The sequence below is a fragment of the Oncorhynchus tshawytscha genome, linkage group LG19 (assembly GCF_018296145.1).
Source record: "Oncorhynchus tshawytscha isolate Ot180627B linkage group LG19, Otsh_v2.0, whole genome shotgun sequence".
NCBI lineage: Eukaryota > Metazoa > Chordata > Actinopteri > Salmoniformes > Salmonidae > Oncorhynchus > Oncorhynchus tshawytscha.
This window is the reverse complement of record NC_056447.1, coordinates 27,641,277-27,668,184: the sequence shown is the minus strand read 5'-3', so window position 1 is coordinate 27,668,184 and position 26,908 is coordinate 27,641,277. Positions and strand designations below refer to the sequence as shown.

At 43.8% G+C, this 26,908-nt stretch overlaps 1 protein-coding gene across 1 annotated transcript; it reads left to right on the top strand.

Moving 5' to 3' along the window:
- Positions 1-1,038: 1,038 nt before the first annotated feature.
- Positions 1,039-22,935, top strand: LOC112218571 (alpha-2,8-sialyltransferase 8B-like). The gene is made up of 5 exons (XM_024379465.2): positions 1,039-1,400; positions 11,365-11,508; positions 11,598-11,855; positions 20,926-21,219; positions 22,311-22,935. Exons 1-5 carry the CDS (start codon positions 1,303-1,305, stop codon positions 22,594-22,596), a joined length of 1,080 nt encoding a protein of 359 aa, XP_024235233.1. The 5' UTR covers positions 1,039-1,302; the 3' UTR covers positions 22,597-22,935.
- Positions 22,936-26,908: the final 3,973 nt, after the last annotated feature.

Below are 26,908 nucleotides of genomic sequence, written 5' to 3'. Positions count from 1 at the left end.
TTACCTCTGTTTACTTAGTAAATATTTTCTTAACTCTATTTCTTGAACTTAATTGTTGGTTAAAAAGCTTGTAAGTAAACATTTCACAGTAAGCTCTACACCTGTTGTATTCAGTGCATGTGGCAAATAAAATGTGATTTGATTTTGATTTGATTTGATTCACAGTTGTAGGAAAACAATTTACCTTAGTACCACTGCCACACACAACCCATGTCAGTCCAAGCAAAAAAAATCCTTAAAAGGTTTTATTGAGAAATCCATTTCCACTGTCACTTGACAGATTTATTTGAATGCTGAAAGAGCACCATTGGTGTATATATACGTACCAGAGTACCAGTACGATAAGCCAGTAAAGTGACAAAATGTACAGTAAATGCAAATGTTTTTTAACTGAGTACTGGCGCTATTTAATTCCTCCCATAGGTCTTCAATCACTCACCCATCCATCCGCCTGACAAACACCATTTTCACTGACTCAACATGACTACCATTATTAAGTTAAAAGCTGAAAGGTTTTGCATTGGAGCGAGGACAGTAATCAGACTGAGACAGGACAACCAGCTATACAAAGGATCATTTATGTTATGGTGACACCAGAATGCCACTCAATGAATATCTTTATGATACAAAATTACATTTTTAAAAATGTTATCTCAACAAACCTAACCTCACAAAGACAGCGATGACATGTTTTATTATTTTGTGTCTATTACAATGCTCTTTATATGATGAATGGTTAAATATAGACAGTGATTATTAATTTGATGACATATGGTAGCCTAATCATGTCAGGTGGTCCCTGAACCTGGTTATCAGTTAGTTCTACAACAATAGTCAATCACAATTCAATGATGACCTGACAATGGTAATAGATAGTAGCCAATTATAGCAGCCTATAGCCTAAGCCTCCAAGAGCAGCTATAGGCTACCCTACTGTAGAAAGCCATAAAGCGTGCTGTACCTTTAAGGTTTAAATCTTTTCCATATTGCTTTTATCTCAATCCCTTGTAGTTTCAAGCACAATCTTTGAAAGTTTGACTGGGGAATTGAGGAGAGAATGAAAACAGTGCCGCTGCTGTTGGGAAAAAAAGGGAGAGAGAAAAAACGTTATTAAAGGACTTGAACCTGGGATTTGTTCGTAGACAAATGGTCTTCGTTTAAAATCAACATTGAGGAATATCGGTGGACATAATTGAGTTTAATTGCGTACAATCTATCAATGTCAGCGATTAAAAGGATAATATATGCAATCGATTTGGATTTTTGAGTGTAGCTTCGATTAGTTCTTCTACCTTCTCAGTCATGCAGTTAGAATTACGAACATTGATGTTTGGAATTGTAACCGTGCTGGTATTATTTCTGATCATTGCTGATATTGCTGAAGTCGAGAAAGAAATTGCGTAAGTATAGCGGTGGATTCTGATTCGAGTTGTTCATGCATTTTGTTGCACGTGTTATCTAGATGTTAAAATGCATTATTCAGATAAATATAATTATCTTATGTTCATATAGAATTGTTAGATTCAGCGTTATCTTCACTCATTCAGTTTAGAACTTAAGATGTTGAGCGCTCCTCTTACATTTCTTCAGTAGGATGCATGTAGGTTGAGTACAATTTTGTGCATTTCAAGGTTACAAACCCCTGTGCATGTATTGATTACGTTCCACTCCTATTCCCATCTTTGAAAAAATGTGCAATCTAGAACCTAAAAAGATTATTCGGCTGTCCCTATAGAATTGAAGAACCCTTTTTGGTTCCAGGTAGAACCTTTTGGTTCCAGGTGTGTTCTATGTAGAATCCTTTCTACAGATGGTTCTATCTGGAATCGAAAAGGGTTCTCCTATGTGGACAGCCGAAGAACCCTTTTGGGAAAAAAATTAAAAGAGTGTTGTCTTTGGTTTTTAATCGAACCATTCACTTTAGCTGTTCCTTTGTTTGTGATATCCCAGTGTAATAATGCAATTGATGACAGCTGTTCAACAGACGCTCAATACCAATACTAGCCTCCATGCATTATACAGTAGGCTACAGTATCTTTAAGGACTACCTTCAGATCCTGTGTGTGTGTGTGTGTGTGTGTGTGTGTGTGTGTGTGTGTGTGTGTGTGTGTGTGTGTGTGTGTGTGTGTGTGTGTGTGTGTGTGTGTGTGTGTGTGTGTGTGTGTGTGTGTGTGTGTGTGTGTGTGCGTGTGCATGTGTGTATACGTGTACTCTTGGCACTTTACTTATGAAGTGCATGGATTAACTAATTGCTACAAAACCAGGGGAGTTTTTGGGGGGAGAGATAATGTGCTGGTAATCAGATAGTTTCAGGTGTAACTTTACACTGTTAGCTCTCTTCAGTGAAGAATACTGTACTCTCTAACAGCAGTGTCAACTGGATTTTGCTCTAATTCTATTGCATTTTGATAATAAAAACAGTGTGTATAGTCACTATTTTAGAAGAGATACTAACACAATAGAACAGACCACTGTATCAAAATGAACCAGTCCAATAATTGGAAGCCCATTTTTCTTTCCACATCAAACCTTGAATCAATAGCATCATCAGGCTGAGCTGAGACACCCCAGGGCTTCGTGACAAATGGCATGCGCTTGGTGGTTTTGTTCCACACTTCAGTGTATCCTGTTTGCACTCCAGCTCCAGTCATGTCATGGTAGAGGGCTGTTTAGTGGGTGGCTGTGCAGATAGGAGATTACTGTTTGATTTGTTACTGTGAGAGCAACAGACTGGTGACAGAAGAAACAGTTTGCCTTTCTCCAGACATAATTGAGCCCTGCAGCAGAAATCCTCTATTACACAAATACAACTCTTGAAGCTTGGAAGATACATGTGCTGCAAACAGTTCTGCCATGGAGACCTCTGGGGCTGGAGAGAATGATAGCACAAGTCTCAAGGCTGTAAATGTTAAGCAGCTGGAACAGTTGGTATGTAGTACTTTGTCTAACGGGTCACAAATGACCAAGTATTTATTAACATACTTATGGTGGTAATTACACAGTAATAATCATGTTTATATTGTAATTACATGGTAAGAACCAATGAATTACAAATGCTTCATGGAGGAGCTTGCCTATATTAGTACATATCTCCATTCCAAGAACAATAGAATAGCTGTGTTGCTCCCCAGATAGCACAGCTAGGCCTGTCACATTCATTTCAGCAGATTGAATGTTCCTAGCTCCTGGTCTGCCGCCTGGTATATTAGTGATTCTCCTTGCCTCTGTAATAACTGACACAAGATGCAATTGCACATACCTAATTGGAATTTTCACTGTCCATTTGCACCTTCCAATTAGTGGAGCAATAGTATTATAGTACTGAGTGCTTGCTCTAATTGATTTTCTGGAGCTTTATAGTTTTACACACCCCGTGAGAGTTGGGTTTTTGAAGCAGATATGTGATGAGATTTTATCGTCTTTTCTTTATTATGTTGAGATTGTGGTCATAAAAGGCAATGATGATGTATCTAATGTTGTATATCTTGAACAGTAGTCCATGCTACTCATAGAGTACAGATTATATACCATTCAGGTTGATCTTTACAGGATGTTGACCGACTACACGTTTTTATCCAGACTCGGTAACAGTCAGATTGGTAGATCAGTTGGCATGTCCTGTTTTTTTTCCCTCAGGTACATAAGATACCTGAGACATTGAGATATCCCGCCCTACCAGGGATCATGTGACACATTGCCTTACTTACATACCTCTTTAATGACAAGCATGGCCTTCAGCGCACATTTTCCAGTATTATATCAATGTAATGGCTGTTCTGTTTCACCATCTGACTGCATTTTGATGCATGCTCTTGTCCTTCATGTTCACGTGAGCGTGATGAGCCTACTGCTCATCCAAATACACATTAAGAGCATAGCCATATACCATATTCTGACAGCTTGACTTATATGCCTGGAATTTGATTAAACCAGCTCTTGCCCCTCACACTTCATGTTCTGCATGATTCCATTCATCTGACAAATAATATTTTTTGTACAGTTATTAATATTTTTTTAATACACTACATACACATACAAACAATATTGTGAATTATTCTGATGGTGGCTATAATTACTTTTTTCTTGGTCTAGGAATCTTGGAGGTTCCAGACAATTGTACTTGCACAGCCTCATTCCCAAGCCAAACAGGTTTGTCAGGCTGGTCTGCCCCTTCCACCATTGCCTCCTGATTTTGTAACACTCATCAATTATGTTATTCTAGCTTTTTATTTGCTACCCTTCAGAGCTCATATGCTTGCAGACATGTAAAATAATTAACAGACTTAACACACATGAACATCTCAGCAATATCATTACCCTATGATTGGGTTTAGCCCTAAGGCAAGAAAATGAACCTGAATAAAAAAACATTAAATTGCTTGTTTCCATAGAAACATGTAAGACCTATGAGATTTGGGAAAGCTGCATGGATTACAGAATTGTATCTAATTAAAATAATTCATAAATCACAAAATTGATGTACAATCTCTGATGTGTACTGAACAAAAATATGAATGCAACATGCAACAATTTCAAAGATTTTACATGCAACAATTTCAAAGAGTTACAGTTCATATAAGGAAATCAGTCAATTAAAATAATTTAATTAGGCCCTAATCTATGTATTTCACATGACTGGGAATACAGATATGCATCTGTAGGTCATAGATACACTCCATGAACAAAAGTAAGTGGACACCTGCTCGTCGAACATCTCATTCCAAATTCATGGGCATTAATATAGAATTGGTCCCCCCTTTGCTGCTGCTGGGAAGGCTTTCCACTAGATGTTGGAACATTGCTGTGGGGACTTGCTTCCATTCAGCCACAAGAGCGTTAGTGAGGTTGAGCACTGATGTTGGGCGATTAGGCCTGGCTCGCAGTCGGAGTTCCAATTCATCCCAAAGGTGTTTGATGGGGTTGAGGTCAGGGCTCTGTGCAGGCTAGTCAAGTTCTCTCACACCGATCTCAACAAACCATTTCTGTATGGACCTCCGTTTGTGCACGGGGGCATTGATATGCAGAAACAGGAAAGAGCCTCCCCCGAACTGTTGCCACAAAGTTGGAAGCACAGAATCGTCTATAATGTCATTGTATGCTGTAGCGTAAAGATTTCCCTTCACTGGAACTACAGGGCCTAGCCCGAACTATGAAAAACAGCCCCAGACCATTATTCCTCCCGCCGACGCTGGGCATGGTGATCTTAGGCTTGTGTGTGGAAATCCATTTCATGAAGCTCCCCACAAACCGTACTTGTGATGACGTTGCTTCCAGAGGCAGTTTGGAACTCGGTGGTGAGTGTTGCAGACGCTATGCTCTTCATCACTCGGTTGTCCCGTTCTGTGAGCTTGTGTGGACTACCACTTTGTTGCTGAGCCGTTGTTGCTCCTAGATGTTTCCATTTCACAATAACAGCACTTACAGTTAACCAGAGCAGCTCTAGAAGAGCAGAAATTTGGCAAACTGACTTGTTGGAAAGTTGGCATCCTTATGCCGGTGCTATGTTGAAAGTCACTGAGCTCTTCAGGAAGCCCATTCTTCTACCAATGTTTGTCTAGGAAGATTGCATGGCTGTGTGCACAATTTATACACCTGTCAGCAACTGGTGTGGCTGAAATAGCTAAATCCCCAAATTTAAAGAGGTGTCCACATACTTCTGTATATATAGTGTACCTTAAAAGAAGGTAGAGGCGTGGATAAGAAAACCAGGCAGTATATGGTATGAGTTATCACCATTTACCTCATGCAGCACGACACATCTCCTTTGCATAGAGTTGATCAGGCTGTTGATTGTGGCCTGTGGAATGTTGTCCCACTCCTCTTCAATGGCTGTGTGAGGTTGCAGATATTGGCAGGAACTGGGACATGCTGTTGTACACGTCGATCCAGATAATCCCAAACATGCTCAATGGGTGACATGTCTGGTGAGTATGCAGGCCATGAAAGAACTGAGACATTTTCAGCTTGTGTACAGATCCTTTCGACATAGGGCCGTGCATTATTAGGTGATGGTGGCACGACAATGAGCCTCAGGATCTTATCACAGTATCTCTGTGCATTCAAATTGCCATTGATAAAATGCAATTGTGTTCATTGTCCGTATCTTATGCCTGCCCATACCATAACCCCACCGCCACCATGGGGCACTCTGTTCACAACGTTGACATCAGCAAACCACTCACCGACACGATGCCATACACGTGGTACGCAGTTGTGAGTCCGGTTAGACGTACTGCGAAATTATATAAAAGGACGTTGGTGGCGGCTTATGGTAAGAAATTAACATTCAATTCTCTGCCAACAGCTCTGGTGGACGTTCCTGCAGTCAGCATGCCAATTGCATGCTCCCTCAAAACTAGAGACATCTGTGGCATTGTATTGTGTGACAAAACTGCACATTTTAGAGTTGCTTTTATTGCCCCCAGCACAAGGTGCACCTGTGTAATGAGCATGCTGTTTAATCAGCTTCTTGATATGCCACACCTGTCAGGTGGATGGATTATTTTGGCAAAGGAGAAATGCTCACTTCCGGCGCCGACAGAGATGGCTGCCTCGCTTCGCGTTCCTAGGAAACTATGCAGTTTTTTGTTTTATTTACGTGTTATTTCTTACATTAGTACCCCAGGTCATCTTAGGTTTCATTACATACGGTCAAGAAGAACTACTGAATATAAGATCAGCGTCAACTCACCATCAGTACGACCAAGAATATGTTTTTCGCGACGCGGATCCTGTGTTCTGCCTTACAAACAGGACAACGGAGTGGATTCCATGCAGCGACCCAAAAAAACGACTCCGAAAAAGAGGGAAACGAGGCGGTCTTCTGGTCAGACTCCAGAGACGGGCACACCGTGCACCACTCCCTAGCATTCTTCTTGCCAATGTCCAGTCTCTTGACAACAAGGTTGATGAAATCCGAGCAAGGGCAGCATTCCAGAGGGACATCAGAGACTGCAACGTTCTTTGCTTCACGGAAACATGGCTCACTGGAGAGACGCTATCCGAGGCGGTGCAGCCAACGGGTTTCTCCACGCATCGCGCCGACAGAAACAAACATCTCTCTGGTAAGAAGAGGGGCGGGGGCGTATGCCTTATGGCTAACGTGACATGGTGTGATGAAAGAAACATACTGGACTTCCTGACGGGCCGCCCCAACGTGGTGAGGGTAGGCAACAACATCTCCTCCCCGCTGATCCTCAACACTGGGGCCCCACAAGGGTGCGTTCTGAGCCCTCTCCTGTACTCCCTGTTCACCCACGACTGCGTGGCTACGCACGCCTCCAACTCAATCATCAAGTTTGCAGACGACACAACAGTGGTAGGCTTGATTACTAACAACGACGAGGCGGCCTACAGGGAGGAGGTGAGGGCCCTCGGAGTGTGGTGTCAGGAAAATAACCTCACACTCAACGTCAACAAAACTAAGGAGATGATTGTGGACTTCAGGAAACAGCAGAGGGAACACCCCCCTATCCACATCGATGGAACAGTAGTGGAGAGGGTAGCAAGTTTTAAGTTCCTCGGCATACACATCACAGACAAACTGAATTGGTCCACTCACACAGACAGCATCGTGAAGAAGGCGCAGCAGCGCCTCTTCAACCTCAGGAGGCTGAAGAAATTTGGCTTGTCACCAAAAGCACTCACAAACTTCTACAGATGCACAATCGAGAGCATCCTGGCGGGCTGTATCCCCGCCTGGAACGGCAACTGCCCCGCCCTCAACCGTAAGGCTCTCCAGAGGGTAGTGAGGTCTGCACAACGCATCACCGGGGGCAAACTACCTGCCCTCCAGGACACCTACACCACCCGATGTTACAGGAAGGCCATAAAGATCATCAAGGACATCAACCACCCGAGCCACTGCCTGTTCACCCCGCTATCATCCATAAGGCGAGGTCAGTACAGGTGCATCAAAGCTGGGACCGAGAGACTGAAAAACAGCTTCTATCTCAAGGCCATCAGACTGTTAAACAGCCACCACTAACATTGAGTGGCTGCTGCCAACACACTGACAATGACACTGACTCAACTCCAGCCACTTTAATAATGGGAATTGATAGGAAATGATGTAAATATATCACTAGCCACTTTAAACAATGCTACCTTATATAATGTTACTTACCCTACATTATTCATCTCATATGCATACGTATATACTGTACTCTATATCATCGACTGCATCCTTATGTAATACATGTATCACTAGCCACTTTAACTATGCCACTTTGTTTACATACTCATCTCATATGTATATACTGTACTCGATATCATCTACTGTATCTTGCCTATGCTGCTCTGTACCATCACTCATTCATATATCCTTATGTACATATTCTTTATCCCCTTACACTGTGTATAAGACAGTAGTTTTGGAATTGGTAGTTAGATTACTTGTTGGTTATTACTGCATTGTCGGAACTAGAAGCACAAGCATTTCGCTACACTCGCATTAACATCTGCTAACCATGTGTATGTGACAAATAAAATTGGATTTGATTTGATTTGATTTTGTGCCTATGGAACATTTCTGGGATCATTATTTCAGCTCATGAAACATGGGACCATCACTTTACATGTTGTGTTTATATTTTTGTCCAGTTTAAAAATTATATACAGTGAGGGAAAAAAGTATTTGATCCCCTGCTGATTTTGTACATTTGCCCACTGACAAAGAAATGATTAGTCTATCATTTTAATGGTAGGTTAATTTGAACAATGAGAGACAGAATAACAAAAATCCAGAAAAACGCATGTCAAAAATTTTATACATTTATTTGCATTTTAATGAGGGAAATAAGTATTTGACCCCCTCTCAGTCAGAAAGATTTCTGGCTCCCAGGTGTCTTTTATATCAATCAGAAAGATTTCTGGCTCCCAGGTGTCTTTTATACAGGTAACGAGCTGAGATTAGGAGCACACTCTTAAAGAGAGTGCTCCTAATCTCAGTTTGTTACCTGTATAAAAGACACCTGTCCACAGAAGCAATCAATCAATCAGATTCCAAACTCTCCACCCTGGCCAAGACCAAAGAGCTCTCCAAGGATGTCAGGGACAAGATTGTAGACCTACACAAGGCTGGAATGGGCTACAAGACTGAAAGTTGTAAATTTTTGGTTATCTGCACGAACCCTGGCTAACAATTTGAATCAGAAATACAAATTTGGGTTTAATTATTTATTTACTAAATACCTAACTAATCACACAGAATTACACATACACATATTTAAATCATAACTTGATTACAAATTACGTCATAAAGGAAAACGTCCCTGGTGGGCAGAACAGATATGACAGCTGGTTACACAAAAGAAAAGGGGCTGGGTTTGAGTGAAAGAGCGGGAAGACTGAGGAACAAAGGGTGAAGTTGTGCTATCGTAAATACAGTATCTTATGCATTCTAAATGACCGCCCATTTGAAAAAGGAAAATGCAACAAATATTTACTTTGAGCTGCACTTCGGTAGGTTGGTGGTAGATGGAAGGCCGTGTTGCCCAACCGAGTCCTTCGTCCTTTGAAGAATGTCTCTGCTGGTAAATTGAATATGTTGTAGTAATGTCGTTGTGTGGTAGACGGGATACTCTGTCTGTTCCTTTCTAACCCTCGTTTGCAGCGGCTGTTGCTAACTCAACGGCTAGGAGGTATCACTTCTGTAGTGAATAAGAGTTCAAAGTTCATACCATTCGCAAACAAAGCTCACGCTGATGTGAGCTTCATTCTGTAGTTATTATCTGAACCATTCTGACATCGGACCGTCGTCCTCACGTCCTCGGAACAGAAAGTTCTATTGTCGTCAAGGGCCACTGATTGAGCAGAGCCCTATTTTATGAAAACCCAAATCTCATATTTTAGAAGCTAAAATCAATTCATATTCAAACATTTAAATTGAACAACAATTCCATGTGAATCTGATAACTCTGATGTGTAGCCGTTCTACTGTAGAGTTTATGTCATCTTATCATTGATGAGAATGTCTCAGATGACAATCGAACTGACATCATATTCATTAAGTACCACCGCATATGTTCAATTGGTCGGATTACCAGAATATAGTTAATTTCCCCCCCACCTTCTGATGTTCCCAGAATCTCTATGTTAACCAAGGGTTTTGCAAATGTAACATCAGTAGGGTAGAGAGAGGAAAAAGGGGGAAAGAGGTATTTATGACTGTCATAAACCTACCCCCAGCCAACGTCATGACAATAGTCACCAAGAAAACAATTGGTAACACACTATGCCGTGAAGGACTGAAATCCTGCAGCGCCCACAAGGTCCCCTGCTCAAGAAAGCACATATACATGCCCGTCTGAAGTTTGCCAATGAACATCTGAATGATTCAGAGGACAACTGGGTGAAAGTGTTGTGGTCAGATGAGCCAAAATGGAGCTATTTGGCATCAACTCAACTCGCCGTGTTTGGAGGAGGAAGAATGCTGCCTATGACCCCAAGAACACCATCCCCACCGTCAAACATGGAGGTGGAAACATTATGCTTTGGGGGTGTTTTTCTGCTAAGGGGACAGGACAACTTCACCGCATCAAAGGGACAATGGACGGGGCCATGTACCGTCAAATCTTGGGTGAGAACCTCCTTCCCTCAGCCAGGGCATTGAAAATGGGTCGTGGATGGGTACTCCAGCATGACAATGACCCAAAACACACGGCCAAGGCAACAAAGGAGTGGCTCAATAAGCACATTAAGGTCCTGGAGTGGCCTAGCCAGTCTCCAGACCTTAATCTTGTAGAAAATCTGTGGAGGGAGCTGAAGGTTTCAGGTTGCCAAACGTCAGCCTCGAAACCTTAATGACTTGGAGAAGATCTGCAAAGAGGAGTGGGACAAAATCCCTCCTGAGATGTGTGCAAACCTGGTGGCCAACTACAAGAAACGTCTGACCTCTGTGATTGCCAACAAGGGTTTTGCCATCAAGTACTAAGTCATGTTTTGCAGAGGGGTCAAATAGTTATTTCCCTCATTAAAATGCAAATCAATTTATAACATTTTTGACATGCGTTTTTCTGGTTTTTGTTGTTGTTATTCTGTCTCTCACTGTTCAAATAAACCTACCATTAAAATTATAGACTGATCATTTTTTTTGTCAGTGGGCAAACGTACAAAATCAGCAGGGGATCAAATACTTTTCCCCCTCACTGTAAACATAGAAATTCCCTGGGGTTTGAAAATAAGTGTCATTAATGATGTCATGAAATGGACTATAGGGCTTTCATTACACGTTTGATGGCTTTATACACAGGACTTGGTTGTTCATTCAACCTGCTTTTTTAAGTGATGACATTCATTCTTATATCACATGTATCAAAGTCATGTTGCCCTTAATTTAGGATAAATGCCTCTGTCCTGTTGTAGAAATGTTGCAGTGAAGGCCAATCCTAAACCTTTAGTCAGTGAAGGGGAGGACAAGAGCCCTGATTCTCCTTCATACTCGAATAATACCACCAAGCTCTCTACAGATAACTGGATGTTCAACAGGACCCTCTCCAATCTCATCAGGTAGGCCTACCTCTGCATTGGTCTCCATCAGATCTCACACTCCTCTAAGCTAGGTATTCCCTCATGGATAACTTATTTTCTTTCTATAGGAAGAACATCCTGAGGTTTTTCGACCCAGAGAGGGACATCTCTATTCTGAAGGGCACATTGAAACCTGGAGATGTCATCCACTACATCTTTGATCGTCAGAGCACTACCAATATCTCAGAAAACCTATACCAGTTGCTGCCCACTGCATCCCCCATGAAGAACCAGCACCACAGGCACTGTGCCATCATAGGGAACTCTGGGATCCTACTCAACAGCAGCTGTGGGCCAGAGATAGACTCCTATGACTTTGTTATCAGGTAAGGTGTGCTCTCGTTCTCTGTGGTCGACGTGAGTAAATTATTTATGCATGCTAACTCTCGCAGGGCTGCCGGCCCAGACCGTATCCCTAGCCTCAGAGCATGTACAGACCAGCTGGCTGGAGTGTTTACTCTCCATATCCCAATCTGTTGTCCCCACTTGATTCAAGATGTTCACAATTGTTCCTGTACCCAACAACGTGAAAGGAACTGATCTGATGAAGTGCTTTGAGAGGCTAGTTAAGAACCATATCACCTCCACCTTATCAGACACCCTAGACCCACTACAATTCCCATATTGGCCCAACAGATCACCATTGCACTGCACACTGCCCTATCCCATCTGGACAAGACGAATACCTACATTATATACACTGAGTGTACTAAACAAAACCTATTGCCCTCAGAACAGCCTCGATTAGTCGGGGCATGGACTACACAAGGTGTTGAAAGCGTTCCACAGGGATGTGGCCCATGTTGACTCAAATGTTTCCCACAGTTGTGTCAAGTTGGCTGGATGTCATTTGGGTGGTGGACCATTCTTGATACACACAGGAAACTGTTGAGCATGAAACCACCAGCAGAATTGCAGTTCTTGACACACTGAGACTGGTACGCCTGGCACCTACTACCATACCCCGTTCAAAGGCACTTACATCTTTTGTCTTGCCCATTCACCCTCTGAATGGCACACAAACACAATCCATGTATTAAATGTCTTAAGGCTTAAAAATCCTTCTCTAACCTGTCTCCTCCACTTCATCTACACTGATTGAAGTGGATTTAACAGTTGACATCAATAAGGGATCATAAGGGATCGTGGTTTTAGAAGTGGGGGGACAAATATATATTTTTTAATCCAGTTGGATAAACACTCCAAACAGCCTACCCGATCTCACGGAGGTGTCCGCATGATCCTAAAGCCTACCATTGCATCGTTTTGTATCACATTCCAATTATAAAACTGGGGGGAGGGCAAAAATCCCATTTCAGAATTTGGGCAGGATATGTCCCCTCCATCCCCAGTGAAAGTTGCACCCCTGGTGACAGAGACATGGTTGTTGCATTCTTAGTCCTGTGGCCTACTAAGTGAATATGGTATCATTACATTTAATTATTTAACACAATACAACATTTTTCATAAGGCCTTATTTTGAAGGCATAGTTATCTTAATACAGTGGGCTGAAAATCATGGTTTACAGGCAACACCAGGCCTGCAAGTAACATTATGCTGGCTTGCAAAGTGATGTGTAAGTCCTATTGGAATTCAGCCAGAGTGGGGATATCCAACATTTTTCATTTGTATTCACCGGAAACCGGCATTTAGAATGACTGCCGGGTTGGGAAGACTAAAATATGAGACTACCTAAAGCATCTAAACTGGAACTACCATTTCAGTAACGGGTGCAACAAGTCCCAGTAACTGATTGGATTTGTTTAGAAAAATGTTATTTATATTCGAGAGGCATAATATTAATGAATCAATCAATGTACATGCAAAAACATGGAAACATTTGAAACAAACAATTCTACAAATCTACCTCCTGTCAGAATCGTGTGTAATAGGTGGCAGGGAAGTCCGGCGCAGGAGAATCAAACTTAATGGAATGGAGTTGTTTAATAACTTGAAAACAAACATAACTCCAAAACCATGAATACAATAAAACAAAGTGGGTACGAGGACGCGTCACGCACCAACAGAGGGTTAAATACACAACAGGTAATGAAATGGGATTGAAACCAGGTGTGTAGGAAGACAAAACCAATGGAACATGAAAAATGGATCAATGATGGCTAGAAGACCGGTGACGTCGACCGCAGAGCACCGCCCAAACAAGGAGAGGAATCAACTTCGGCAGAAGTTGTGACAGTACCCCCCCGACGCGCGGCTCCAGCAGTGCGTCGACACCGGCCTTCGGGACGACCCGGAAGGCGAGGCACAGGGCGATCCGGATGGAGACGGTGGAATTCTCGCAGCAGGGAAGGATCTAACACGTCCTCCACCGGAACCCAGCATCTCTCCTCCGGACCGTACCCCTCCCAATCCACGAGGTACTGAAGGCCCCTCGCCCGACGTCTCGAATCCAAGATGGATCGAACGGAGTACGCCGGGATCACCTCAATGTCCAGAGGCGGTGGTGGAACATCCCGCACTTCAGCGTCCTGGAGCGGGCCAGCCACCACCGGCCTGAGGAGAGACACATGGAACGAGGGGTTAATACGGTAATTTGTAGGTAGCTGTAACCTATAACACACCTTGTTCACTCTCCTCAGGACTTTAAAACGGCCCCACAAACCGCGGACCAAGCTTCCGGCAGGGCAGGCGGAGGGGCAGGTTTCGGGTCGAGAACCAGACCCTGTCCCCTGGTGAGTACACCGGGGCCTCACTGCGATGACGGTCTGCACCAACTTTCTGGCGCAGTACGGTGCACCTCCCAGGTTTCCTTCGCGCGCCAGAACCAATTGTCTACCGCAGGAGCCTCGGTCTGACTCTGATGCCAAGGAGCCAGTACCGGCTGATACCCTAATACACATTGAAAGGGAGAAAGTAGGAGTGGTGAAGCGAGTTCTGGGCCATCTCTGCCCAGGGCACGAACTTCGCCCACTCCCCCGGCCTGTCCTGGCAATAAGACAGCAGAAACCTACCCACATCCTGGTTAACTCTCTCCACCTGCCCATTACTCTCGGGGTGAAAACCTGAGGTAAGGCTGACCAGGACCCCCAGATGTTCCATGAACGCCTTCCAGACCCTTGACGTGATCTGGGGACCCCGATCAGACACTATATCCTCAGGCACCCCATAGAAGACGTGTGTAAACAGGGCCTACGCAGTTGGTAAGGCTGTAGGGAGACCGGGCAAAGAGAGGAGACGAGAGGAAAAACGATCCATAATGACCAGGATCGTGGTGTTACCCTGTGAAGGTGGAAGATCAGTTAAGAAATCCACCGACAGGTGCGACCACGGCCGTTGTGGAATGGGTAAGGGTTGTAACTTACCTCTGGGCAGGTGTCTAGGAGCCTTGCACTGGGCGCACACTGAGCAGGAGGAAACATAAACCCTCACGTCCTTAGCTAAAGTGGGCCACCAGTACCTCCCATCAAGACAGCGCACCGTTCGACCTATCCCAGGGTTATCAGAGGAGGGTGACGTGTGGGCCCAATAGATAAATCGGTCGCGGACAGCAGACGGAACGTACAGATGCCCAGCTGGGCACTGAGGGGGAGAGGGCTCTGAACGTGAAGCCCGCTCAATGTCTGCATCTAGCTCCCACACTACCGGCGCCACCAAACAAGAGGCTGGGAGTATAGGAGTGGGATCCATGGACCGCTCCTCTGTGTCATACAGCCGGGACAGAGCGTCTGCCTTAACGTTCTGGAAGCCTGGTCTGTAAGAGGGTAAACACAAAACGGGTGAAAAACATGGCCCACCTTGCCTGCCGAGGATTCAGTCTCCTCGCCTCCCGGATGTAGTCCAGATTGCGATGGTCAGTCCAGATGAGAAAAGGGTGTTTAGCCCCCTCAAACGAATGTCTCCACGCCTTCAAAGCCTTGACGACAGCCAACAGCTACCAGTTCCCCACATCATAGTTTCGCTCCGCTGGGCTGAGCTTCTTCGAAAAGAAGGCGCATGAGCGGAGCTTCAGTGGCGTACCCGAGCGCTGAGAGAGCACTGCTCCTATCCCAGCTTCGGATGCGTCCACCTCCACTATGAATGGCAAAAAGGGATCCGGATGAGCCAACTCATGTGCCGAGGCAAACAGCCTTCAGGTGCCTAAATGCCCTGTTCGCCTCAGCTGACCACTGCAAGCACACCAAGCCCCCCTATAGCAGTGAGGTAATGGGAGCAGCAACCTGACCAAAACCCCAGATAAACCTCCGGTAGTAGTTGGCAAAGCCTAAGAATCACTGCACCTCCTTTACCGTGGTGGGAGTCAGCCAATTACGCATGGCTGCAATGTGGTCACTCTCCATCTCCACTCCTGACATGGAAATCCGATGCCCTAGGATGGAAACGGACTGTTGGAAGAACAGGCATTTCTCAGCCTTGACATACAGGTCATGCTCCAACAGGCGACCAAGCACTCTGCGCACCAGAGACACATGCTCTGCATGTGTAGCGGAGTATATCAGAACGTCATCGATATACACCACTACACCCTGCCCGTGCAGGTCTCTGAAAATCTCGTCTACAAAGGATTGGAAGACCGATGGAGCATTCATCAACCCATACGGCATGACTAGGTACTCCTAATGCCCTGAGGTGGTAGTAAAGGCTGTCTTCAACTCGTCTCCCTTCCGGATACGCACCAGGTGGTACGCACTCCTGAGATGCAGTTTAGTGAAGAAGCGCGCCCCGTGCATTGACTCAATCGCCATAGCGATTAGAGGTAGCGGGTCACTGTACCTCACCGTGATTTGATTGAGACCTCAATAATCAATGCACGGGTGCAAACCTCCATCCTTCTTCACAAAAAAAGAAACTTGAGGAAACGGGTGAAATGGAGGGCCGAATGTACCCCTGATGCAGGGATTCGGAGACATATGTCTCCATAGCCACCGTCTCCGCTTGCAACAGGGGATACACGTGACTCCTGGGAAGTGCAGCGTCTACCAGGAGATTTATCGCACAATCCCCTCGTCGATGGGGTGGTATTGAGTCGCCTTCTTTTTACAGAAAGCGAGAGCCAAATCGGCATATTCTGGGGGAATGCGCACGGTGGAGACCTGGTCTGGACTTTCCACCGTAGTAGCACCAAAGGAAACCCCTAAACACCTACCTGAGCACTCTCGCGACCACCCTGTGAGAGTCCTCTGTGGCCAAGAAACAGTGGGGTTATGACAAGCTAACCAGGGTAGGCTCAGCACCACGGGATATGCAGGAGTAAATAAGGAAAAACTAATCTTTTCCCTGTGACCCCCTGCGTTACCATACTCAAAGGAGCGGTGGCCTCCCTGATAAACCCTGACCCTAATGGTCGACTATCTAAGGTGTGAACGGGGAAAGGCACATCTACAGGAACAATGGGGATCCCTAAACTATGAGCTAATACTTTATTAATGAAATTCCCAGCCGCACCTGAATCTACTAGCGCCTTATGCTGGGAACACGGGGACAATTCAGGAAAAGTGACAGACAAACATATGTGCAACAGAGGGCTCTGGATGAGAATGCTACCTCGATTCCCAGAGGAACCAACCCGGCACCGACCAGCAGTGTGACCTCTGCGACCACATATGTGTGACCTCTGCGACCACGAACGGGAACCCCCTCCGGTCTCCCTGCGTTCCATCCCTCCCAGCTCCATGGGTATCGGAGGGTGTGCGGGAGGATGGACGTCCAGACCCTGATCTGGACGTCCGCGAGTAGTCAGCAGGTTGTCCAGCCGGATGGACAGGTCCACCAGCTGGTCGAAGGTGAGGGTGGCATCTCTGCAGGCCAGCTCCCGATGGACGTCCTCACGTAGACTACAGCAGTAATGGTCGATCAGGGCCCTGTTGCTCCATCCAGCGCCGGCAGCCAGGGTCCGAAACTCCAGCGCAAACTCCTGGGCGCTCCTTGTCTCCTGCCTTAGATGGTAGAGGCGCTCACCCGCCACTCTGCCCTCGGGTGGGTGGTCGAATACTGCCCGGAAACTGCGGGTGAACTCCTCAAAATGGTCCAATGCCGCATCTCCTCCTCCACAAGCAGCGCTGGCCCACTCCAGGGCTTTCACGGTGAGGCATGAGACGAGGGCGAAACTCTTCTCACGGTCCAATGGAGCTGGGTGGACCGTGGCCAGGTACAGGCTTAGTTTGAGGAGGAAACCCTGGCAGCATCTCTGTCGCACCCCTGTGGCATGGATAGATGAATCCTGCTGGGTTCAGGCGGGAAAGGTGCACTCAGGGGAGACCTCGGTTGTGCTAGTGGAGGCACTGGAAAACCTCCCTGTGTGTCTCCCAGCGGTCCATATTCTGGACAACGCGATCCATGGCGGCGCTCAGATTGTAAATCATCTCTGTATGTTCCATGACGCGCTCCTCCACCTCCATGGCCGGGGTACCTTCTCCTGCTGACTTCATGTTTGGTCAGAGATTCTGTCAGAATCGTGTGTATAGGTGGCAGGGAAGTCAGGAGCAGGATAATCAAACTTAGTGGAATGGAGTTGTTTAATAACTTGAAAACAAACATAACTCTAAAACCATGAATACAATAAACAAAGTGGGTATGAGGACACTTCACGCACCAATACAAACAACACGAATACTGAACAACAAACAATCTCTGACAAGGACATGAGGGGAAACAGAGGGTTAAATACACAACAGGTAATGAATGGGATTGAAACCAGGTGTGTAGGAAGACAAGACAAAACCAATGGAACATGAAAAATGGATCAATGATGGCTAGAAGACCGGTGACGTCGACCGCCGAGCACTGCCCGAACAAGGAGAGGCATTGACTTTGGCAGAAGTTGTGACACCTGCAATAGAGCATTCTGGTAAGTATGATAATTTTGGGTGTGATTTTGTTTTAAGATTGGTTATTAATATCAACACTGGGATTCTTTTACATAAATGAGTGTTAACGTAATTTAACACCTGTATCAACACTAGAAATGTTACACTGAGAAATCAAGACTAGGTAACACGGGCCAATTTGCTGTGTATAAAAGTGAATTATGAGTTAATTTATCATTGAATTTGCAGTGGAATATTCAGGATAGTAATGAGGCTCTCTCTATTAAAGCACTATACATCTTTATACTCATAACGTTTATGTAAGCACAGTCCCTTAGATTTCACAAATACTTTACCTTGAGGATTCAATGCCACTGCTCTATAACATATTCTCCACACCTTTGAAATGCCTGCTACTTTTAGAAATGAGCAGCAGTACTTACAGCAATTAAATACCTGCTGGGTAAATGTGACATTTTCAAAAGCTACTGCTATCCACCCGAAATGAAATGGGGTGCTTTAGAGAAGCACTACCGTTTGTTCCTAGGACTGCTACACTCATTTACCAAGGGAGAATGTCTGTCTGGAACAATCCGTCAATGCTGCTCTGTGCTAGTGTGTCAGCAAACGGCTTTCTGTGAGTGGGTTATTTATTGCTATATAACTGCTTTGCCTGTCAGTGTAGCAACAGAGAAAGTACAGCTATGCATAGCAATTGTACAACTACAGATGTTTATAGGGGGAAGAAATCCAAGGTTGCCTAACTGTGTCCATACTACAGCAAGGCATTGTGACAGTGGCGGTCGGTGCCGTTTGAGATGAGGGAGGATGATTTTGTTTTTATGAGCATGGCTTTATTTCTATTACAGCATATTGGATGATTGTCATTCAAATGCCATTAACCCAGCTCAATGTAACATCGATAGGTTTAGGCTACTACATGACAATGCTACTACATGACAATGACCAATTACATGACAATAACCAATTTTCCCTGTACCCATCATGAGGTTGCTACTACCTAACCTATGAATAAAAGTTGACAATGTAGGTGCACAGGTCGAGAGATTTTTGACTAATCAAGGTGACAGACTTTGACACATTCAATACGCCTTGCACACTCTTGCCTGCATCTAGCTGATCTGGGGTGTAATCATTAGTCCAACAGTTACAAATTAGAGTTTTATATGGGACAGATTCAGGTATGCTTATCCCGATTCCGTTTGCTTCCATTTAAGAAGCGTTTTGAACAGAATCAGCAGAATGAATACATCGCTGATCCCACGCAAACACAGTTCACTTTCATAACAGCCACATAAAAACAGCATGATCACTGCTCATTGTATATAAAATTCCTTCTCACAACTATCTATGCACTCTCCTCCTGTCATCTTTTCCCTTCGCTTGTGGACTTCAGTGCACAACACAGCAGATTTCTGTGACCAGGCAAAAAAGCCTCCACTGCATCGTGAGTATGGGTAATTAGAAAGTAGAGCACATAAATCAGGGGTTTCAAACTCATTCCATGGAGGGCATAGTGTCTGCTGGTTTTTGTTTTTTCATTTCAATTAAGACCTAGACAACCAGGTGAGGGGAGTTCCTTACTAATTAGTGACCTAATTAATCAATCAAGTACAAGGGAGGAGCGAAAACCCGCAGACACTCGGCCCAGTTGTGGAATGAGTTTGACATATGACATAAATTAATGATGAAGAGAGGCATCTGAACTAATGGAAATTGGGAAATATGCGAAACCATATCAATATTTCACAGATTTCTAGGGATGGGAATCATAGTAGTTTGATTCCTGTACAATAATAGCAAAACTGTAGCAAGGCAGTGAATTTCTGCTGATACGTTTGTACTGCTGTAATGAGATTGGGATATTTGAAGTCCCTCATTACTTTGGGAAGGTGTTTTTCCCCATCCTCCTTGTAACTTGATCTAATGTCTGGATATGCAGAGCCATACTGTATGCCTCTATGGTGGAAGAGTAAATCCCCAACCTCCCTGCTGCTGGAGTGTCAGATCAACAGGGAAACGGAAAGATGGGTCAGAATGGGTTTGCAGAGAAAGACATAGCTAAGCAGGGGCCGTTAGCTGGGAGGGAGTGATGAGGGATTTGCTGAGGTATTCAGGTAGGGAAATAATGCCTCTGCTCACAGCAGTGCTCAGTTAAACCCGACTCTGGCTCTCACACAGCTCCACATTATTTATTTTAATAGATACGGGACATTTTATTTCCCCTTAAGTCATTATCTCTCGGTGCATTGGTATAGTAATTACTTTTACTGAGGTCAGTCAAGTAACCTTCTTTGGACACGATACCAACACACAGCAGGATGACACGGAATACATTCATTAGGGTTTTCAGTTGCAGTTCACCCCTGAGCTAGCTGTGTTTGGTGTAGGGTTGTCATTAGCTGACTGATTATGTGCTTAATGCATGTTGAACAATGTCAGAGCTACCTAAATTAGTGTATGTGGAGTTTACAAATCTTCATGGAGTTTATGGAGGACAGTAGGATTGGGCCAATTTATGAGATCTGTGGTTTGACCTTAATATTTGTGAAAGACTTATCAAATGGACTAAGTGATAGCAGAGTAATTTAGATAAATGTATCTTTGCAGATGTAACCTGGCGCCAGTGGAAGAGTATGCTGGGGATGTGGGCCGGCGCACCAACCTTGTGACCATGAACCCATCTGTGGTGCAGCGGGCCTTCCAGGACCTGGCCAGTGAGGAGTGGAGGGAGCGCTTCCTGCAGCGGCTCCGGAGCCTCAGCGGCAGCGTACTGTGGATCCCAGCCTTCATGGCCAAGGGAGGAGAGGAGAGGGTAGAGTGGGCCATCCGTCTCATCCTGCTGCACACGGTTGATGTGCACACCGCCTTCCCCTCACTGCGCCTTCTCCATGCTGTCAGAGGGTAAGACAAGGAGGGAACGCATGTGCTCTTTGTGACACTGAAGCTCATAGTCTGTACACCTGTGAGCTCCACAATCCAGGGCCTGGCAGCCACTAATTAAGCAGCAGTTCACAGGTCCCCTGCAATTTTTAAGAGTATTAGAGCTACTCAACAGGCCATTGTTGATCAACTTACTGCTGCTGGCCTCTCTGCCTGCTGTTGAATTTGCAGGAGGACAGCTAGCCAGCAGAAGTGTTATTTTTTTGTAGTGTATTTTGACAAAAAGCCTTGAATCTTTTCTGAAAGGGCAATACATTTTTTGAAATGCAGGGAAAACGCTGTTAGAAATGCAGTACATGTCTATGACCTTTTAGCTACAGTGGTGCTTGATAAATGCCAAACTGAATAGATTCCCCTGGGTTTCTGCTTCTCTGAGTACTCGATAGATCCACCATTGACCTCCTGCGAGTCCTAGGCCACTGCTAGGTCACTGGGCTCCTCTTAGAGTATCTCGAGGTCCAGGTAGGCCACGCTGGGCTGGGGGCCTGTGAGTGAGAGGACCAGATGGGGCTTGCATTTTGACTGCAAGCCCCAGACCTGTCTCTCTTATTACAATTCTGTTCCTCTTCTTGAGCCCACTGGCGCCTCAGCATACATCCACCCAGAAAGCTGAGTGAAAGACACCACATAGGGAGAGAAAGGGTGCTTATTGTAGGGGCTTATTCAAGGGTGAGTGGACTGCCATTGTAGTGCTAAGAATGCAGAGGGTTCAGTGCTTTCTAACAGATATTGGCTTCAATGCACTCATCCTCTTTATCAGAGATAAATTCTACCAGACTTTGCTTCAGATAATCTTCAACACGATTGTATTCTTGCTATGTGTTATCTGTCATAGGACCTTGGCGTGTGTACAAGTGTCTACTAGTTTTATAGGTTCTGTAGATTTATTTTCCAGATACAAAGGAAAATATTGAACACTGAGAAATAGCTCTATCCTAAAATAAAGATTCCAAAGATTTCCTCTTCGGTATTTCTTTCAGATGTCAGGTAATACTTGAGTGCCTTAAAATACCTTTAGCCTGGTTATATAACTAGCTTGCTCCATTCTTCAGGTATTGGCTGACCAACAACGTCCAGATAAAGAGACCCACCACTGGTCTACTGATGTACACCATGGCCACTCGCTTCTGTGAGGAGATCCACCTGTACGGTTTCTGGCCTTTCCCTCAGGATTCACAGGGGAAACCAGTGAAGTACCATTACTATGACACTCTGACCTACGAGTACACGTCCCATGCCAGTCCACACACTATGCCACTGGAGTTCAGGACCCTGAGTTCACTCCACAGACAGGGGGCGCTGCGTCTCCACACTGGCTCTTGTGATGTAGGAACATAATCTAAAAACACAGCAAGGAATGTACTGTATGTCTCCATCAAAATGACCCTTACGCTTTTGGGAAAATACCTCCTGCTCAGTTGATGTCTGTCAGACACGGACATCTCAGAGGAAATACTTCCTGTATTAAACTCTAGGACATTTTTATGTAGCTGTGAATTTAGTTGAACGACCGTATGCAGGATACTGCATGTCTTATTTGGGCTCATGTTGTTGTCCTTCAAGAGACATGAGCACTGAAGAGTTTTTAACATTTCTACAGTAACCTGTGAAAATTTTACCTAAAACAGACACTTTTTAAATTGTTAAAAAATAACTAATTTATGTAGCTATATGCTTTTTTTCAACAAGAATACCTTTTCTATTTACATTTAATGTGTCATATAAAATGTATATAATTACAACATTTATAAAAACTTTTTATTGATATTTTGAAAATTATTCCTTTGAATTATACGATAAATCTACTTCACTACTGTTGGAGACATCATATAAGACAGATCAAAGGCAGGAGCACCAGCCTGCATAGCACTGATTGAGCCACAAGATGGAAGCACTTCTTCATAAGGAAACTATGAATAGTAGTACATTTAGTTTATTAGTTAACATGGGTTCAACTACATACTACTGTGTGATGTTTTTTTTTTTTTACAGGGACAGTGCACATTAATCATCGTTTCAGTAAAAGTGCCGGTTTTAGCCATCCGGCTAATTTTCAACCGCAGTCCCTGGGCAGTTTTGTTAGCTCTCACCTTAAATTGGGAATTGTATTTAATGAGTAGCCTAATAGTGTAGGCCTAGTTTCTTATTTTTGCCTTAACTTCTTCCTCATCGGGGAAACTGGTTTGTGGTATTTGGAAATCGAGACCTTGGGACTATAAGGTTATATCTGCACAAAGCATGGTTCTGAGATATTGAGAATGACATTTTTCACATCCCAGATCTCAAATGTTTTGTAGTGAATTATTTGCTTTCATAACCCATTAAGGTCCTCGCCATCAAGGTACCTAAAGTGCAGAGTATCCCAATTCTAAGACATTTGTCAATCTTTTTTTGTGTGGGGTGCACAGGATTTTCAATTTCAATAGAAAAGTACAGATATTTAATGATTAAATAAAGAGAATACCCTTAATTATTTCTAATCACATTATCAAATATATTAATTCATGTTCATCACACATTTGTTAAAGAGATTGTATCCTATGGATAACTAGCAACATCTCACAGGTAAAGGACCACCTAAAGAGCTACTATGTGAATAACTCAATTTTTACCAGCATGTCAGAATCTTGTCGTCCCCAGGTTATGAAATACAGTATCGCATTTCTTTCCTTGTTCTGTTTAGGGTGTGAAGTATAACGAGTCTTTGAATGTAGTCTTAAGAAATAGCAGCATGCAGCAATCACTGAGATCAAATCAATAATGTTGGAAAAGACAGAAAATAAATAACAGATATTTAAGCAGCTTCACAGCTTATTAAATGATCCTACAGATGATCTACAGAGCTCTTAAAGCCACGGGATTCAAGCCATCCAGGGCAGACATAGGCTAGTGATTAGTTTACCTACTGCTTATTCTGAGGCAGTGCACTGTAGTAATGTTGAATAGAGGCACTCAACTGGAATGCAAAATGTTTAAGCGATAACAGTCAGACAGGGAACACACCCAGCTGTTCACACACTACTCTTTACACAGGAACAGCCAACAGCAAACTCCTGATCTTCAACGGTTCCCTGTGGGTTTGACAATTTCTTCTTAGGAATTTGCCTCTTAAGACCATTTCCAAGTATAGGTGTGTTAAAAGACCTTGTGTTGATGTTGGCTAATGCTTTGCAGATATTCAGAAGGTTGTGCTTGTTTTGTTGTTTTACTATTTGTCTTAAGAAAAAAATGTCCTCATCAATCTACACACAATACCCCATAATGACAAAGCAAAAACAGGTCTTTAGAATTTTTTGCAAATATATATAAGAAAAACAGAAATACCTTATTTACATAAGTATGCCGACTGTTTGCTATGAGACTCGAAATTGAACTTAGATGCATCCTGTTTCCATTGATCATCCTTGAAATGTTTATACAACTTGGAGTCCACCTGTAGTAAATTCCATTGATTGGACATGATTTGGAAAGGCGCACCTGTCAGTTGACAGTGCATGTCAGAGCAAAAACCAAGCCATGTGGTCAAAATAATTGCCCATAGAGCTCCGAGACAGGATTGTGTAGAGGAACAGATCTGGGGAAGGGTACCAATACATTTCTGCAGCATGGAAGGTCCCCAAGAACACAGTGGCCTCCATCATTCTTAAATGGAAGAAGTTTTGAACCACCAAGACTCTTCCTAGAGTTGGCCACCTGGCCAAACTGAGCAATCAGGGGGGAAGGTCCTTGGTCAGGGAGGTGACCAAGAACCCGATGGTCACTCTGACAGAGCTCTAGAGTTCCTCTGTGGAGATGGGAGAAACTTCCAGAAGGACAACCATCTCTGCAGCACTCCACCAATTAGGCCTTTATGGTAGAGTGGCCAGATGGAAGCCACTCCTCAGTAAAAGGCACATGACATCCCGCTTGGAGTTTGGCAAAAGTCACCGAAAGACACTCAGACCATGAGAAACAACATTCTCTGGTCTGATGAAACCAAGATTGAATTCTTTGGCCTGAATGCCTAGCGTCACATCTGGAGGAAACCTGGCACCATCCCAACAGTGAAGCATGGTGGTATCAAAAATCCTTGATTAAATCCTGCTCAGGACCTCAGACTGGGGCGAAGGTTCAACCTTCCAACAGGACAACAACCCTAAGCGTACAGCCAAGACAAGGCAGGAGTGGCTTCGGGACAAGTCTCTGAATGTCCTTGAGTGGCCCAGCCTGAGCCTGGACTAGAACCCGATCAAACATCTCTGGAGAGACCTGAAAATAGCTGTACAGCAACGCTCCCCATCCAACCTGACAGAGTTTGAGTGGATCTGCAGAGAAGAATGGGAGAAACTCCCCAAATTCAGGTGTGCCAAGCTTGTAGCGTCATACCCAAGAAGACTCAAGGCTGTAATTGCTTCCAAAGATGCTTCAACAAAGTACTGAGTAAAGGGGCTGAATACTTATGTAAATGTGACATTTCCCTTTATATATATATATATATATATATATATAAATGAGCAAACATTTCTAAAAACCTGTTTTTGCTTTGTCATTATGGGGTATTACGTAGATGTATAATAAAAAAAACAATTATCAATTTTAGAATAAGGCTGTAACAACAAAATGTGGAAAAAGTCAAGGGGTGTGAATACTTTCTGAAGACACTGTAGAAGTTACTAGAAATCAAATCAAATGTTATTGGTCACATACACATGGTTAGCAGATGTTATTGCGAGTGTAGCGAAATGCTTTTGATCCGACAGTGCAGCAGTATCTAACAGGTAATATCTAACAATTCCACAACCTAATACACACAATCTAGTAAAGGAATGGGATAATATTATATAAAATATATGGAAGAGCAAGAACTAATAGAAATATTCCGTGTGGCTTACTCAAGTCCAAAAAGCATGCTCGTGCTCTCACACGTAATCTGGCTGTAGAAAAATGTTGTTTTGACATGATGCTTCTGTAGAACTACATGTTGCTCTTATTACACTTCCAGTTAAAAATAGACTTATTCTTACTTTAGATGTCAGTGGGCCTTCCGGAGTAATGAACGTATCTTTTCATAAAAGAAAGTCTGTGTTCTGCAAAAATAGAAACAGTATGTGACCAATACCACTAAACTAATTACCCCTGAAACGGCCTTGGGGTCACAGCTTATGGGACATTCTGAAGAAATGTTTACATATCCTGCTGTCAAAATGTGTTAATGATTATTCTTTGGTATTCTATATTGAGGTTTTTCCTGTCTGAGCTATACATCCTCAGCATTTTGTTAAAATTTATTTTATGCAAATTATTGTGTTGGATCTGAAAGTGCTTTTTGTTTTAGAAGGACACCATACTAAAACAATGAAATCTTTCTTGAAATTGGCTAATGTAATTTACCTTTTGCCTTTTACAGTGATTGAAACAGGAAGCGCATAGAAAGTACATCTGTAGTATCAAAGGAACTGTGTGCATGTTACAGGAAGGAGAAAAGTTTGCAGAAAGGTGTAGAACATTGTGATAGGGTCCCAATAGAAGGCCAGAGAGTACTGCTGATATACAACCATGACTTCATATGGAACTCCAAAAGCCGAGGGCTTAGCAAAAATGAATACTGACCAAGTGCAAATGTCACACTTCAGTAAAATTATTCAACAAGACCAAGACAGGAGGTGGATGG

Coding starts and splice junctions, on each gene's coding strand:
- LOC112218571 (XM_024379465.2), top strand. CDS start 1,303: ATGCAGTTAGAATTACGAACATTGATGTTTGGAATTGTAACCGTGCTG. Junction 11,509..11,597: donor ACCCTCTCCAATCTCATCAG/GTAGGCCTACCT, acceptor TTCTTTCTATAG/GAAGAACATCCTGAGGTTTT. Junction 11,856..20,925: donor TCCTATGACTTTGTTATCAG/GTAAGGTGTGCT, acceptor GTATCTTTGCAG/ATGTAACCTGGCGCCAGTGG.